General features: G+C 39.0%; 1 protein-coding gene across 4 annotated transcripts; it reads left to right on the top strand.

The window, feature by feature from the left end:
• Positions 1–14: 14 nt before the first annotated feature.
• Positions 15–8,558, top strand: LOC108930575 (ELAV-like protein 1). 4 transcript variants are annotated; one of them, XM_018745871.2, is made up of 8 exons: positions 15–151; positions 1,752–1,811; positions 2,892–2,972; positions 4,745–4,940; positions 6,373–6,476; positions 7,213–7,366; positions 7,463–7,688; positions 7,808–8,558. In XM_018745871.2, the coding sequence occupies exons 2-8, from the start codon at positions 1,776–1,778 to the stop codon at positions 8,130–8,132; spliced, it is 1,122 nt and encodes a 373-aa protein (XP_018601387.1). In that variant the 5' UTR covers positions 15–151; positions 1,752–1,775; the 3' UTR covers positions 8,133–8,558. The 4 variants fall into 4 exon arrangements, with proteins under 4 accessions (XP_018601387.1, XP_018601388.1, XP_018601389.1 ...); XM_018745872.2 differs by having other exon boundaries at positions 4,745–4,922; XM_018745873.2 differs by lacking the exon at positions 2,892–2,972 and having other exon boundaries at positions 4,745–4,922.
• Positions 8,559–14,256: the final 5,698 nt, after the last annotated feature.

Consider the following 14,256-nt stretch of genomic DNA (forward strand, 5'->3'; position numbering starts at 1 on the left):
TTGGCACTGATTATACACCAATAGCGTCATCTCAGTAGTGGCGTTTATTGTGTGGTAGGAGAAGCACGCACTGCCGAGTTTACAAGGGAGCTATTCTGTCCTTGGAAAAGGTCAAGTAATCAGCTTAAAGACCGAAGTTAAGGAGAAACAGGTAAAAAGAAATTACATTCTGTAATGTGTGTCTGCTTTTGTGTGGGGCGACTGGTTTTTTTTTTATTTAAAAAAAGAAAAAAATAACAAAGCTAGTTACCATGCGTTTCAGAAAGATGGAGGCCTAGGCTAGGGCCTAGGGCTAGCTTAGGCCTCGACGCATTTCCTCTACCCGTGCGAGTTTTTTTTTTTTTTTTGCGGAAAATATAAAACGATTTTTAGTGTTTTGAGACGGTACATATTTTTTTTTTATGAGGCGTACATAAAATTTACAAGAAATGCGCTTCCCCCCCCATTAGATTAGGTAGATACGGGGGTCGCTTAGTGCCGCATTGTTTCACACGCCTTCGTTGGTCGCGAAGTTGGCCATTTTGAAACAGCTCTGCGGCAGCGCGCCTGTGCCTGATATCGCTGCGCCACTGGGAGCGGCGCGAACGCGCGAGCTTCGCCGCCTCAGTGCTGCTCTTCCGTTGCATCACGGTTGTACTCTGCGTTGTTGAAGACCGATGGATTAAAGTCCGTGTTTGGATGGAGGGCCTATATAGGTGTTTTTTTTTTTTGTCGCTTAGTTTCGGCTCGTAGCGAGTGGCGGGCGGGGGGAAGCTGATCGTGTTAACTTGAGGCTTAAGGCGGCGTACTATGGACGTTAACTGTGTGCTGCTACATGAAGGACGTTGCATTTCCTACCTGTGACGTCAGTGACCGTCACATTTTGCGGTGTGACGCGTGCCGGTTAATTCTACAGGTAACTTTTAAATTCTGTATCGTTATGTCGACTATTACTGGAAGTATTCTCGTGACCTAGTTTGTTAAAGCCAAAATTTCTTCCCCTGATTTCAGGTATTGATATTGTGGCCTTGGACTTTTTTATTTTTTAAACAGACTAACTTAAATTCTTACGAACGGTTTCTCTCAGCTGGTAGTAGTATTATGAATTTATGTATATGGAATGTTTTTGGGTATGTTCACTTTGATTTGTGTGTTTGTTGGAAAACGGGCTCAATTGTATTGTGTTCAGTCAGTTACCATGATTCTGGCCAAAAGTACGACAGCTAGTAGATGTGCTGCTAGCTATGGTATTTAAATTGTCCCATAATAATAAATCACTGTATATGCGCAGATGCTAGGAAAAAATGCTCACTTTAGCTTACTAGTAAACTTATGAACTGCCAAAAGTTACAAATGTATCCATCCATTGTTTACAAATACAGGAAAAAGTAGTTTAGCCAAGGCATTTGATGTTTGAAACTTAGAGTAACATGTCCAGAAAGGTTAAGAGCTGTAATGTAACGTCCAGAACACTGTTTTAGCCGTGTTGGGTTTTTTTTATTTTAATGTATAACTTTCTCTGAAGTCCAAAGTGAGGTTTTAAAAATACACGTGGATAAGGAACCAGTCCTTGTGGCTGATAGATGTTTTGTTCTCTCCACAGGTATTTCCTGAAGAAAGCTGAACATCTTGCCTGTTTATTTTAATTTTTTTTTTTTTTTTTTTAAAAAAAAAAAAAGTGTTCTTGCTCCTTTTGCTTGGTTTCTGTTTTGTTTTTAAGTTTTACTATCTACGTGTATTTTTATTACCTCATTTTGTTTTGGTACCTTCAGATTCGGCATCTGTGAAGTGTCTACATGGCAGTCAGAAGGGGACACATTAGGTACTTAAAAGTGAGTAGCAGATTTGTATGTCTCCTGAAACTGTTTAGGTAGATGTGTTGACATGGTTGTGTTTTATTTATTTATTTAATTTTTTTTTTCTCCTCCCCCTTTCTTCCGTTCCCTCTGTTAAATGGCATTGTGGACATGTTGTTTAGGACCCTTTCCTCAAGTTAACTGATCAGAAATAAAACAGAAAATTGCACATTCCTTTTGAGGTGTACTTTGTTTTGTAGTCTATTCTCTTTTCTCTGCAGTCTTTAATCCATTTTTTCCTCCTCCTCCATTAGTTGCTCAAACTAGTCAGGTCTTTGGTTTTATAAACTTCTCATTTTCTGTTGCTTGTACGCCAGACACCTAATAATTGTACTTTAGTGGCAATGTGTGTGAAATATATTGCCGTTCTTTTAGTATTTTGATGGCCTCATTTGAATATGGCTAACTTCCAAACTTTAGAAGTTGCATAGTAAATTTGATTTGCTTCCATTAAAGTCCTACACAGACTTCCCAAGGTTGTAAAGCCAAGTTACACTTTGTATGCAGTTTAACATGGAATGATAACTAACTTAATCAGCAAGTAGGTACAGTTCTTTCTTGCTGTATACAAAATCTTGGACCTATCAGGGCAGCATTTGTTACCTACATACTGAACTTGCTGGGTTTGGTGCTATTCTGCAGAACACTGACCAAAAATACCATCCAGTTATGTGTGACGTGAAAAATTACACATTTATGGTTTAAAGTGAGTATTGTTATAAAATGTCTTAAAGTCCAGTTTTGCATGTAAACCCTTTTGTCCTGCTCACTGATGTGTGTAGAATAATGGAAATGGCTACGTAGGGTTTTTCATATATTTCTAAAAGATTTGCCTCCTCGAAAGAAGTTCACTGCCCCATTTTTATGTCACTGATTAAATAGTGCTGTTACATGTATCTTGCGTCTTAATTCAGTGGAAAAAAAAAAACGTAACTTTAAAACATTGTTTATCCGGATAGCATGGGGAAATGCCCACGAAATGAAGAATCTAAATACAGAAGCATTTGGCTTCTCAGGCTGATCATGAATGATGCAAAACAAGTGTTGCTATTGCAGGTTTGCGAGGTTCAGAGCTGCCAGGGTAATGAAAACAGGGAAGCACAACAGCACGGCAATAAGGGTGCCGGTTCACTAAAGGTATGTTCACAGGGCGAACGTGAGCCGTAATTGTATCTTTGTCATTGGTACCAGCTTCACTCATCAGACCCTATTTTTGTAGAAGTAGGGTTTTAACTTCAATACAGACTTTGAACTGAAGTTGCACATCATTTGGATTGTAGAGGGGCACGTCTCCTTCCAGAGATTTTTGCATAGACTTATTCATTAAATGTTGCATGTTACACTTGGTTTTATATAGGCTTCATGGAACACTGCAGTGCATAAAAGGTTCAGAAGCTCGCTTAAACTTCTTGGACTTTGTTTAGCTCCATTTTAGTTTTAAGATTTGCACGATAGTAAAATTGCAGCCCATAGCATAGTGCTCAGTGCTACCACCCTGCACTCGAAAGATGGATGGATGAGACATTGAGTCAGAGCTGACTTGTAGTGAGCACGTTCGTGGTTTCTTAAGCAGTAGAGGGAACAGAAGCGATTTCCTGGTCCGTGGCCCCCCTTCGTTCACGTTGTGGGGTGCAGACATGGGGAAAGCCATGCAAACTCTGCACACGTTGGGCTGGATTTGAACCCTGTGCCCACCCAAGCAACTCGGGAGCTGTGAGGCACCAGTATTGTGTACCACACCACTGCGTCCCACTTGCACTGAAGGACCAAGTTCAAATCCTCCTGTAGTACCCTTCAGCAAGATATTTACCCTAAATTGCTCCATTAAGTTACCCAGCTCTGTCATTGTAAGTAGATTACATTTGTGAGTTCTTCTAGAGAAAAGTGTCAGCTAAATAAATGTAAAACGATCCCTGAATGTAGATGTCGTCTTCATTGTCTTAGTTTGTGTAACAGTTTAACACATGCAGGTTAGCACATATCTCGAATGCTCAATAGCGTGCTAGTGTCACAGGCTCAGAGGTTATTTTGCATAAACCCTATGTTCTTTATTCTCGCATGAGTAGTGACAAGCTTGATGTAGTGTTCAGTATTTCATATTGCGGGCATTTTCCTATTATTTGTTTTTTAAATTATGATTATTTCAGTGATGGAGACTATCCATCAGTTGGCACTCTGGGGCTGGAGCTGGCATCGAGGCTGCTCTTTGGAAAAACTTGTCAGCAACTTGGATACAGTACAGCTTGGGCAGTTTTCACTATTTTAAACAAGTTACTGTAAATAGTATATTTTAGATTTGTAATCTGTAAAGTTACAGTCTGGTGTTTCATTGTACTGTTGTGTGGAACGGACACATTTATCATAACGAATGGAACTGCTCAGCATTTGCTGGAGCCTTGGGTAGAAAAATATACTTTGTTTGCAGACATTTTAGATTTGTATAGAATGTGACTGGATAGTGAGTTTTTTTTTTTTTTTTTTTGGGGGGGACTTGGGTGCATACCTCCTGGCTTATGTATAAACATGCATGCCTAGTAAGTAAACTCATTTTGTATGTTTTTGTTGGTATGTTGAGAATGAGATTGTGGTTTTCAGCTTCTCCCAAAACAATTTCACAAGTGCACTGTATTTATACAATGCCAACTACAATTATGCAGTTGTCTATTAGTATTCTTCAAATCTTTTAGGTATTGGTAGTTAGTGGTTTGTCTTTTGAAATCAATACTTTGGATTTCAGTGACAGTTGTAAAGCTCCAAATTCAAGGGAAGAAAAGTTATTACAAGCTTTAGTATGCTGGGCTTTCCTGAGTATTACAACTCAACTGAATGACGTGTACTTTCTCCGGACAGTTTCCACTTATTTTCTGTCAGATGAACTTAGACCTTTCCGATTTCCTACATCCTCGCAGGAAGTTTATGACATGTCTAATGGTTATGAAGACCACATGGCGGATGAGCCAAAAGATGTCAAAACAAACCTGATAGTCAACTACCTGCCCCAGAACATGACCCAGGATGAGCTGCGCAGCCTCTTCAGCAGCATTGGAGAGGTGGAATCTGCCAAGCTCATCCGCGACAAAGTGGCAGGTAATCACAGAAACCTGAGTGAGTGGAAACCTTTTTTTTTCTCCTTTCTTTTTTTAACTTGTCAGTTACCTTGTTGCAGTGAATATTGGCGTATTGAGGGTTGTTACTTTTTAATATCTACTTGCTTGCTTATAGTGGTTTTACCAAGTTTACAGTATTGTCCTTTTTTGTTGAATGTTATAACTACATTTTTGTACCCTGCAAGTGCCATTAAAAATAATGTATACTATGCTTGGTTTTGTTGCAGTTTGCAGACCTGCTAGTTATTGTGGGCGCTGCTGTCTTTTCTCAACTTGTTCTTTTGCTGTATTTCTCTCTGTATATGTTAATGGAGCTTTTTTCTTTTTGTAAATCTTTTGTTTTGTTGATTTTTTGAAGCTTTGTTTCCACCAGTTTTCTGCAGCATTCAACACTCTCACATTGGAGTATATACTTGTTCTAAGTAATACTTTAAATCCAACATTTGGATACCTCTGCTGTGATTATTCACATTTATTACTATGTTTCAAATATCAGAATATTGTGTAAAGATTTTTTTTTTCCTTTTCTGTATGTGTTAACGTCTGTTCATAGTTGTAGCAGTGTTTTCTTCAGTGCTTTTCTTGGGTCGAAGATGTATGTTTCACGTTTAATAGACTTTCAAGCAGTGCAAGAGTTGCGTTGCTTGGCTAAGCCTGCGGCAGGTGTCTCCGTGTTTTTTCTCGTCATACCCTGAAAGAACAGTGATTGCTTAAAGGACTTTTTTTTTTTTTTTTTTTCTCCTCCCCCTCCTCCTCCCCCCTCTCCTAATATTGTTTGCATGGTCAGTCAGAATAATTTCTTTGGTACTTGTCCTCTACTTAAAGTGAATCCATTCTTTGATGAGAGGAACATTTTGTACCAGAATAATGTATGTATTTATGTAATTGGAACAAATGTATGAGCTACTGTAGTTAAATGGTTCATACTTTTGAAGCATCACTAGTTCGCAGATCACAAATGGGGAAGTGTGGTTTTTTTTTTTTTTTTTTTTTTTTTTTAAAAACCCTTTGCTGTAATTAATTTACATGGCTTTAGTTTTGTATGGGGACTATGAACAGACTGTTTGTTTGTTTTTTTTCTTTCTTTCTTTTCCCTTCTTTTTCCCTCCCTCCCCCCCCCCCCCCCCCCTTTTTTTTTCTTTTCTTAAGAGTAATATATTAGTACCTAAGGTGAATGCAGAGTTTTAAGCCTTCCAAGTCGTGATAACCCCATAAACTGACAGTTTCTGTTGGCTCTACCAGTCTTGTCCAGTCTTTGAGTATGTTTGGGGTGTTACTCCTGAATGTATAGGTTTTGTTTTTGTATAAATTTCAAAATTAATATGCATTGTATAGATTTGTTTTGTGGCTCAAATCAATTGTCCAATCTGCAGACTTTGGAACATGTTTTTTTTATTTTATTTTGTTGTTTTCCTTTTTTTTTTCTCTAGGCCACAGTTTAGGGTACGGATTTGTTAACTATGTTAACCCTAGTGATGCAGAAAGGGCAATCAGTACACTCAATGGGCTGAGACTACAGTCTAAAACTATCAAGGTAACGTGCAAAGAGGTGTTCTTGTATACATGTGTCAACTGATTAATGTGAAATGTCTTTCAAGTAGCCCCTGGGCACCAGAGGGGAAGCTCTCTGTTGCAAAGTGTCTATTTGCTACTAAATGTAATAGCAGCCAGACTTTTGGTCCAGTAAAGCCAACACTTTAAACTTCTTTTTTTTTTTTTTAATCTTTAAAAAAAGTTTATTTTGTAATGTGTGTAATTTTTTTTTTTCCCTTTTTTTTGGGCACCAAATAAAATTAGTTTTGTGCTTCAGGTTGGTACGACAACTGTGCCTTTTTCCTTTAGCTTGTTGTGCCGTGACGCCCTGCACAGCAACTAAAAACCTTTTATTTTTTTTTTTTATTTTTTTCCTCCTTCCCCTCCCCCCCTCCCCTGTTCTTAGCTTGTTTTGAGACATGGGAAGTGATTCGTTGTTTTTCAGGAGTGTAACTTCAGTAAACGAGAACATTGCTGTTGAATTAATACATGGATTTTTCTTTTTTTCCTCCATTTATTTTTTTTTTAATTGTAACAAATTTGGTCTGGAATGGTTTTTTTAACTGGATTTTTTTTCTTTTTTTTTTTTTCTTTTTTTTCTTTTAAAATACTACCTGTTTCTTTTTTTTTTTTTTTTTTTTTTTTTTTTTTTAAACTTCATTTCTATTACCATACTATTTTTCTTTTTCCATACAGCTCTTCATTTGTTGCTTAACTTTTCTTTTTTGTTACTTTAGGTGTCGTATGCCAGGCCGAGTTCTGACAGCATTAAGGATGCAAATCTCTACATTAGTGGATTGCCCAAGAGCATGACGCAGAAAGATGTGGAGGATATGTTCGCACGCTATGGCCGAATTATAAATTCCCGAGTTCTAGTTGATCAGGCTTCAGGTAGGCAAGCATGCTACCAATTACAAATTTGCTGTGCACTCAGAATAAAGCATTTCTGATTGTTAAAGGAATTTTATTTTTTCTGGCTTCATCAAGGTTTGTCCCGAGGTGTTGCGTTTATCCGTTTTGACAAAAGAGTTGAGGCAGAGGATGCCATAAAGGACTTGAATGGTCAGAAGCCACCAGGTGCTACAGAGCCCATCACAGTAAAGTTTGCTGCCAACCCCAACCAGGCAAAAAGCTCTCAGCTCCTTTCCCAGATCTACCACTCGCAGTCTCGTCGCTTTGGCGGCCCTGTTCACCACCAGGCACAGAGGTTCAGGTGGGGAGGTCATTTTCAGTACAGTATGTGTTTTTGTCATGGTAAATTGCAACACAGATTGAAGATGCATTATTCCATATTTCAGAATTCTGATTCTCCCCCTCATTCTCCCTACCCAGGTTTTCACCAATGAGTGTAGATCACATGAGTGGCATCTCCGGTGTCAACATGCCTGGCAACTCCACTTCAGGCTGGTGCATTTTCATCTACAACCTGGGCCAGGATGCAGATGAGGGCATTCTGTGGCAGATGTTTGGCCCCTTTGGTGCTGTCACCAATGTGAAAGTCATTCGTGACTTCAACACCAATAAATGTAAAGGGTTTGGTTTTGTGACCATGACAAACTACGAGGAGGCTGCAATGGCCATTGCCAGTCTCAATGGTTATCGGCTCGGAGACAAGATTTTACAAGTGTCATTCAAAACCAGCAAGTCTCACAAGTAAATAGAAGTAAGAGTTTAAAAAAAGTTTTGCTCAAGTTTTCTACAGAGGAAAAAATGTCAGTTATGTCTTTATTTTATTAGTGTGACATCACTTCTGTGCTGGATTTCAGTTTCTTCATGTAGTCTCTGGCAAAGTGAAATGTTTTAATGCTCTGGGATGGAACTAACATGCTCAAATATTTCTTGAGGTATTGATTAACCAGTTTCTTTTTTGCGGGGGTGTGGGTGGGGTGTGGGATGGTTATTTTGTGTATGATGCTGTGGTAACATATCTGGTTTTTTTTTTTTTTTTTTTTTTAAAAAGTGCCATAAGTGTCTAAACGTAAGGAAGCATGCAGTGTCGACTGATTCCCTCATGTGGTTTTTTTCTTTTGGTTGGTCTGTTTTATACTGGGCAGAGATTAAATGTACAGAGAAAAGCCTTAAACCCCTTTTTAGCAACTGTGTCCTTTTTACTTTGGAGAGGATGTATAAAAATTATCTACAACCTTCCAGTTAATTTTTATAGCACTTTTCTCCACAACATGACACAGCACTGAACAAAAGAGCAATGGTAACAAGGGTACAAAATGAATAAAGGTTATTTTCTCATGTAATACTTAGATACTCTAGCAATTTCAGAAAAGAACACCACAAACTTCAGTGTCAAGGAACTGGAAGAAAAACAAGTGTCTTGGGGTCTAATGGTGGCTGTCTTCTCCTCCCAGGTATAACTGTGGCCCCATGTAGTTTGACAGACAAAAGTACAGTCAATGTGAGAAGCTGTTATCAGGGGAAATTAAAACATCAAGGGCAGCACATTTTTAAGCAAGTGTTTTAAAACAACTTAGTTCCACAGGCTATTGTAATTTCACAGAAAAGATTTTGGTTTATTAACAGTACTATTGCGGCATGAGACCACTCACATACGCATGGGCCTGGGTCTCTTGTTTGTATTGGTTGATTCTGCTTTGGCTGTTTCTGAGATGCTCTCATTGAGCTTTGTTTGTTATCCTTTTAAAAAAGAAAGTCCCCACAAGTATGCAATTCCTTAGATTATGTTACTGTCATCAGGCAAATTGAAATACACATTCATATACACAAAATAACCTAGGTAAAAGTCCCAGATAAATCAGGAAGTGGAATTTATTAATGCGTTAAGCTGAAAGGAAGGTGGTAAACTGAGCTTAAAGTATCATACTTTTTTTTTTTTTTTTTTTTTTTTTTTTAAACCAGGTTTTCTGTTATTCCCACCACTGGAGAGTGAAGATCCCTTAACAGTGATTGGGCTGTGAAGCAGCCTGCTTCCATTATGTGACTGGGAAGTCCTAGCTGCATTTTAGCAAGTTTCTGCTGAACAGCCTGGCATGACCAGTTTTGGATCGCTGTGAGCGCTGACCTCAGCTACGCCTTTGTAGTAACCATGTTCATGATCTCTGTCTACGTTCAGGATGCTTGAGGGAGGTGATATAGAGCTGGGGGGATGGTGATATTCTTGTGCACTTAGTTGTCACATTGTTCCTCACTGTGGGATGAGTGGAGACCACACCATCTATATTCCATCAAGGTGTGTCTCTTCTTCATTCTGCTTCCACCACTCTGCCTGTTGCATCAACCCCATCTCCTTCCATTGTCTCTTCTTGTGCTCTGCCTCCTATTGGCATGATCCTCTGGCAGCTACTTCTTTGTGCAGCCAAAGCTGCTCACTCTCTTTAGCACTCTCCTTGATCTGCTGTTGGAGGTTGTACTCTTCCTGGCTACAAACCTGCTACCACTCACTCAACCTTGGGAGAATGTTGCCCCAGGTAAAGGCTGACGTTTGGAAATTTGCTTTGAAAGTTCTCTCTCGTTTTTGAAGAGTGTACCACTGAGCCCCTTTGGCCCAGGGATTGTGAATCTTCATCTTGGTGTCTAGCTTGACCTCATACTGCTGCATCACAACCTCCTCTTGCTCCCAGAGGTCTTCTTTGTCTAAGACCTGAATTAAACATTACAGTCCTGGGCTTTTCCTTGGTTCCATGTAGTGTGTTGAGGCTGAATATCCCCTCTCTGACAACTGAACTGGTTGATGCGGTCAGGAAGTTTCTGTGGATCTACAGCTCCTGTGGCAGCAAACATGAGTCTTGCTTTTCTCCCTGTTGCTTTGTCTGTATTTGTCTATCTGTTGCTGTTTGACCCAGGTCCTCAGCAGCCCCAGTCATCTGGTGCAGACCAGTCTTCTGCTTGACTTTATCAGGTCCAGCTTCTGCAGCGTGGCTTTCGATGAAGTTGACTGACTTTTGGTTTGTGTCCCTGTCATCCTGGGGTCACCATGGGACAGCCTTTTTCTCCCATTGGTAAGAGAGCTGGTGCCCCCTCCTATCTACATTTCTGTGCTAATGACTCTCTCGCAGTTGCTTGGTGGCCAAGAAGTGTTGTTCTTCATATGAGGAGCCCAGCTTCTCCCAGAATACCGAGATCATCCACTCCATTGGCTTGCACCCATGGGCACAATGGTGTCTCACACCTACCTAATGGTAGAGTGCTTTGTACCATCCTGGATGGGAGTCACTTACGAGGCTTCAGCCAAACATGACTGCTTTTGGCAAACAACTTTAGCCCGCGTGTTTGTCACCTCCTGCCACATCTCCACCTTTTTACTGAAACTTCCCAGCTTTTCCACAGCATATATTCAAAGAGGGGCCATTTGGGGGCATCACCATTTCCCATGTGCTCAGCTCCCTTTTCTGAGCTTCAAAGCACCCGTGGTCCTGATTCAGCCCGATAAGAAAGCCGAGCTGTAGACACTCGATCAGGGTTCCAACACTCGTTACACTGGCAATTTAAAATGCAACAGTATAAAATATACCAGGACTGTATAGTACGTATGTTTTATTTTCTAAAGAGACACAGGTTAAACGCTGTATGAAGGAGGACCAAAGACACTGAAGGAACTGAGGTCTCAGGCCATCCCACTTTGCCGTTTTGGTCATATATGTATGCTTGAAATATTTGTCGAAACAAAACGGTCTGCATAGGAGGCTCTTTGTTAAATGTTTGAGCATCTCAGTTGTCCATCCATACTAGCCGATTTTGTTCAAAATAGGGCTTTATGTCGAGTCCCCTCTGAGAAAGTTGACCTAAATGTTTGTATTTCCCCTTTGCAGTTTAGTTTCTAGTGTAGAAAAAAGGTTTTTGGAAACTGCCTTGCAATGTTTTTTTTTTTCTTCTTTTGTTTCTTTGCTTTAATTTTGCATTTATAACAATTAAATATGATTTTGTTTTGCTGAAATTGTTGTTTTTGTTTTTGTTAATTTCCTTTCATATAGCTATTTTGCAGTTTATATAGCGGACCAAGACAAACGGCAAGAAAAAAAAGAATTTTCCCACCCTGTCGCATGCCATTTGAAGTGGCGAAAGTAGCCTGTAGTCGAGGGGACTGATCAGATATCCTGAGTCACGTCGCTGTTACTCGTACCTTTGCATTTTGTCTACCCGCTCATTTGTAAGCATACACTTAATTAGTGTAAACGCAAAGCTACTCATATTTCAATTGTTTTTCATGCCTTTTCTTTGGACTGTTAGGTTGCATGGCAGGATTTACTTTCTAACCATGTCAGATTAGATGTGTGTAAATACTTAAGCACTTTCTTGCACTCGTCATCCATTTATATTTTTTTGAAATGATCTCATGCCCCTTTTTCTTATATCTACGTTGCACTTCGTTGTTTCAGTTTAAAATTAAGCCAGCATTTTTAGTTTTGTAAGAGCTTTTGTATTAGGTGTCTGAAATGACCATGGAAGTATATTAAAGGGACAACAAAATGCAGCATTCAGACCAATTACCTCTTTCTCATGTGGTCAGTAGAAGGAAGGAAAACTTCTCACCTGTGCCGTCCCATGATTGTTTTATTATGGGTTTGTACAGGTACGACAGGTCAGATTAGACTTCTTGGCCTTAGCAGTTTCAAGAAAATTAGTGCTTATTTTCCTTCATTTCAGCACTTTGTTGTTATTAAAAAGCCATTATTGGTGAAAGCATGATTGTCATTCTCGTTAGTCTTAGTTGTCATTTTACTGCATTGTTTGTAGCTTAGTACAAGGTCAACTTTTAGTGTGTGTGAGTGTGTGTAAATAGTTGTAGCTAACACCCAATCTATAGATATCTATGTATCAATATAGACACTTCCTGTATACTGAGAAACAGATATGCACAAATTCTTTTAATTTACTTTCTCATCTTAAATCTAATGTCTCCATAAATAGGTCTGGTTATATTCTCTTTTCTACTGTTTGAAGATGGGTTTTTTTTTTTTTTTTTTTTTTTTAAAATTACTTTCCTCAAAGATTAAGCATGAAAACCTTTTAAATTGGAACATTTAAAAAAGCACATAGTTTTTGCTCATTTTGTTAAGTCTTGCTTGTTCATTTTAGGAAATTTTGTTAACCTTTTTAGAATGGAGTTTTAGTCTATTAAAACTGGACTTAGTCATATAGCGCCCCCCCCCCCCCTTTTTTTTTTTTTTTTTTTTTTTTTTTTTAGCCTTAATAGTAGAAATTGTAGCTTATGGTGACATAAGCCTCTCAAGGCTATTTATTTTACATATTGTATATGGTTGTTTTTGTAAACTTTAGTTTTAGTGTATTTTTAATTTGCTTTTTGGATTAAAACATATATTTAAGGTGATTGTCAAACTACTGTCTGTATTATTGTTCCTGACCCCGAACTTAAGAATAAAGATGAGAATCGTGTTTGGTTTGCTGTTCTAAGACAGATGATTGGATCAGAAGGCATGGAGAGGATGCACCTTGTGACATTTACAAGCACTCCTGATACTTCCACTTTCTGAGGAATCGTTCACTCACAAAATAATGTCTTATTTGGCATATTTCATCAAAGTGACTTGCAATGATAAGCTATCAGTAATTTTATTCACCTTTTTATATAGCAGGGTAATTTTTACTGGAACAATTAAGGGTAAGTACTGGACTAGGAAGCAGGATTTGAACCTGAGTCCTTCAAGTGCACTGTAGCAAGTCTATAGCATAAAGTTATAAAGTGTTAAAACATGCTGGAAAGGTGAATTCTTCCCCACCATCTTAAAACTTGGAGATATAAAATGCATAGAATTCTCTTGAAAGGTAATATCATTAGGAGTTACAGTGCACTTTGACTTACTGTTCATTCATCACGAATGATACCTTAGGAAGGGATAATTACATTATTAGAATTGCCTCTAACAATATTCTGGACTTGGTTTTGAATGAAGATTGTCTCTTTAAAAGGCAGAAACTGCTGGCTTATTGGGGGAAAAAAATGCTCTTGATTCCCACCTTAAATGAGTGTTGTGTAAATGTAAATACATAAAGGTAACCAATCCCCCTTAAAAATTATGCTAAATCAGTAATATGAGTTTTGATTGACGTAATTAGATTGAAGCACTATGTTCAGTATATGCAGCCGCTCAGTACAGGTCAATAAAGATCTTGGCTGGAGCAACAGCGAACGTAGAGGTACGTGAAGACTTGGTCTGAGAATTCGTGGTGAGGGCAATGGTTTCGAGAAGAGAAGGGGATACATCTACAAACTCCATAGACCGTCCCTGGATGTGATGCGGCGGGTGTGTACAAGTCCATTAGTTGAAAATTGTCACAAGGTTTAAAATTATATTTTTTATTATGAACAGTTTTCAGTTTAGCTTGAACGTAAGGCATCACTAAATTTAAAAATGTCGATAAAAAAACAGTACTTTTATATTACAAAAGCGGTTTCTCGTGAAATCTCGGAAGGTACAAACAGCACGAAGCTGAATATGCGCAACATTTTCAATGCGCAAAACTGTTCTGTATGTCAGCCAGCATTAATATTGCTTCTTAGTATCGCAGGAATGACATCTGTATTCTGACACCATTAGACAAGAGCCTACAATTATGTCAAGGCAACATTTGAACAGACGAGCACAAGCTGACCGTATGCGTTGAACAGTCCATTTGGCATAAGAAAGCTGCATTTCAAGTCCACTCAAGTGCTGCCCGTGATGCGTGACGCCTCTCGCTTCGTCTCGCAGCGGAGGATGTCAGCATTCAGTGTCATGGCACAACTGCGGAGAACACGCGGCGGATGTCCAGCACCTGGAGTAGCTGCCTGCTTTTGGCCTCTGGAGCTG

This window comes from Scleropages formosus, chromosome 9 (genome assembly GCF_900964775.1).
Source record: "Scleropages formosus chromosome 9, fSclFor1.1, whole genome shotgun sequence".
Lineage (NCBI taxonomy): Eukaryota > Metazoa > Chordata > Actinopteri > Osteoglossiformes > Osteoglossidae > Scleropages > Scleropages formosus.

What these genes read in the sequence shown, in the direction of transcription:
- LOC108930575 (XM_018745871.2), top strand. Translation starts at nt 1,776, where the DNA reads ATGGCAGTCAGAAGGGGACACATTAGGTACTTAAAA. An exon ending in AGGTAATCACAGAAACCTGA is followed by an intron (nt 4,941 to 6,372) that starts GTGAGTGGAAAC and finishes TTTTTTCTCTAG; the next exon opens with GCCACAGTTTAGGGTACGGA. An exon ending in TCTAGTTGATCAGGCTTCAG is followed by an intron (nt 7,367 to 7,462) that starts GTAGGCAAGCAT and finishes GGCTTCATCAAG; the next exon opens with GTTTGTCCCGAGGTGTTGCG.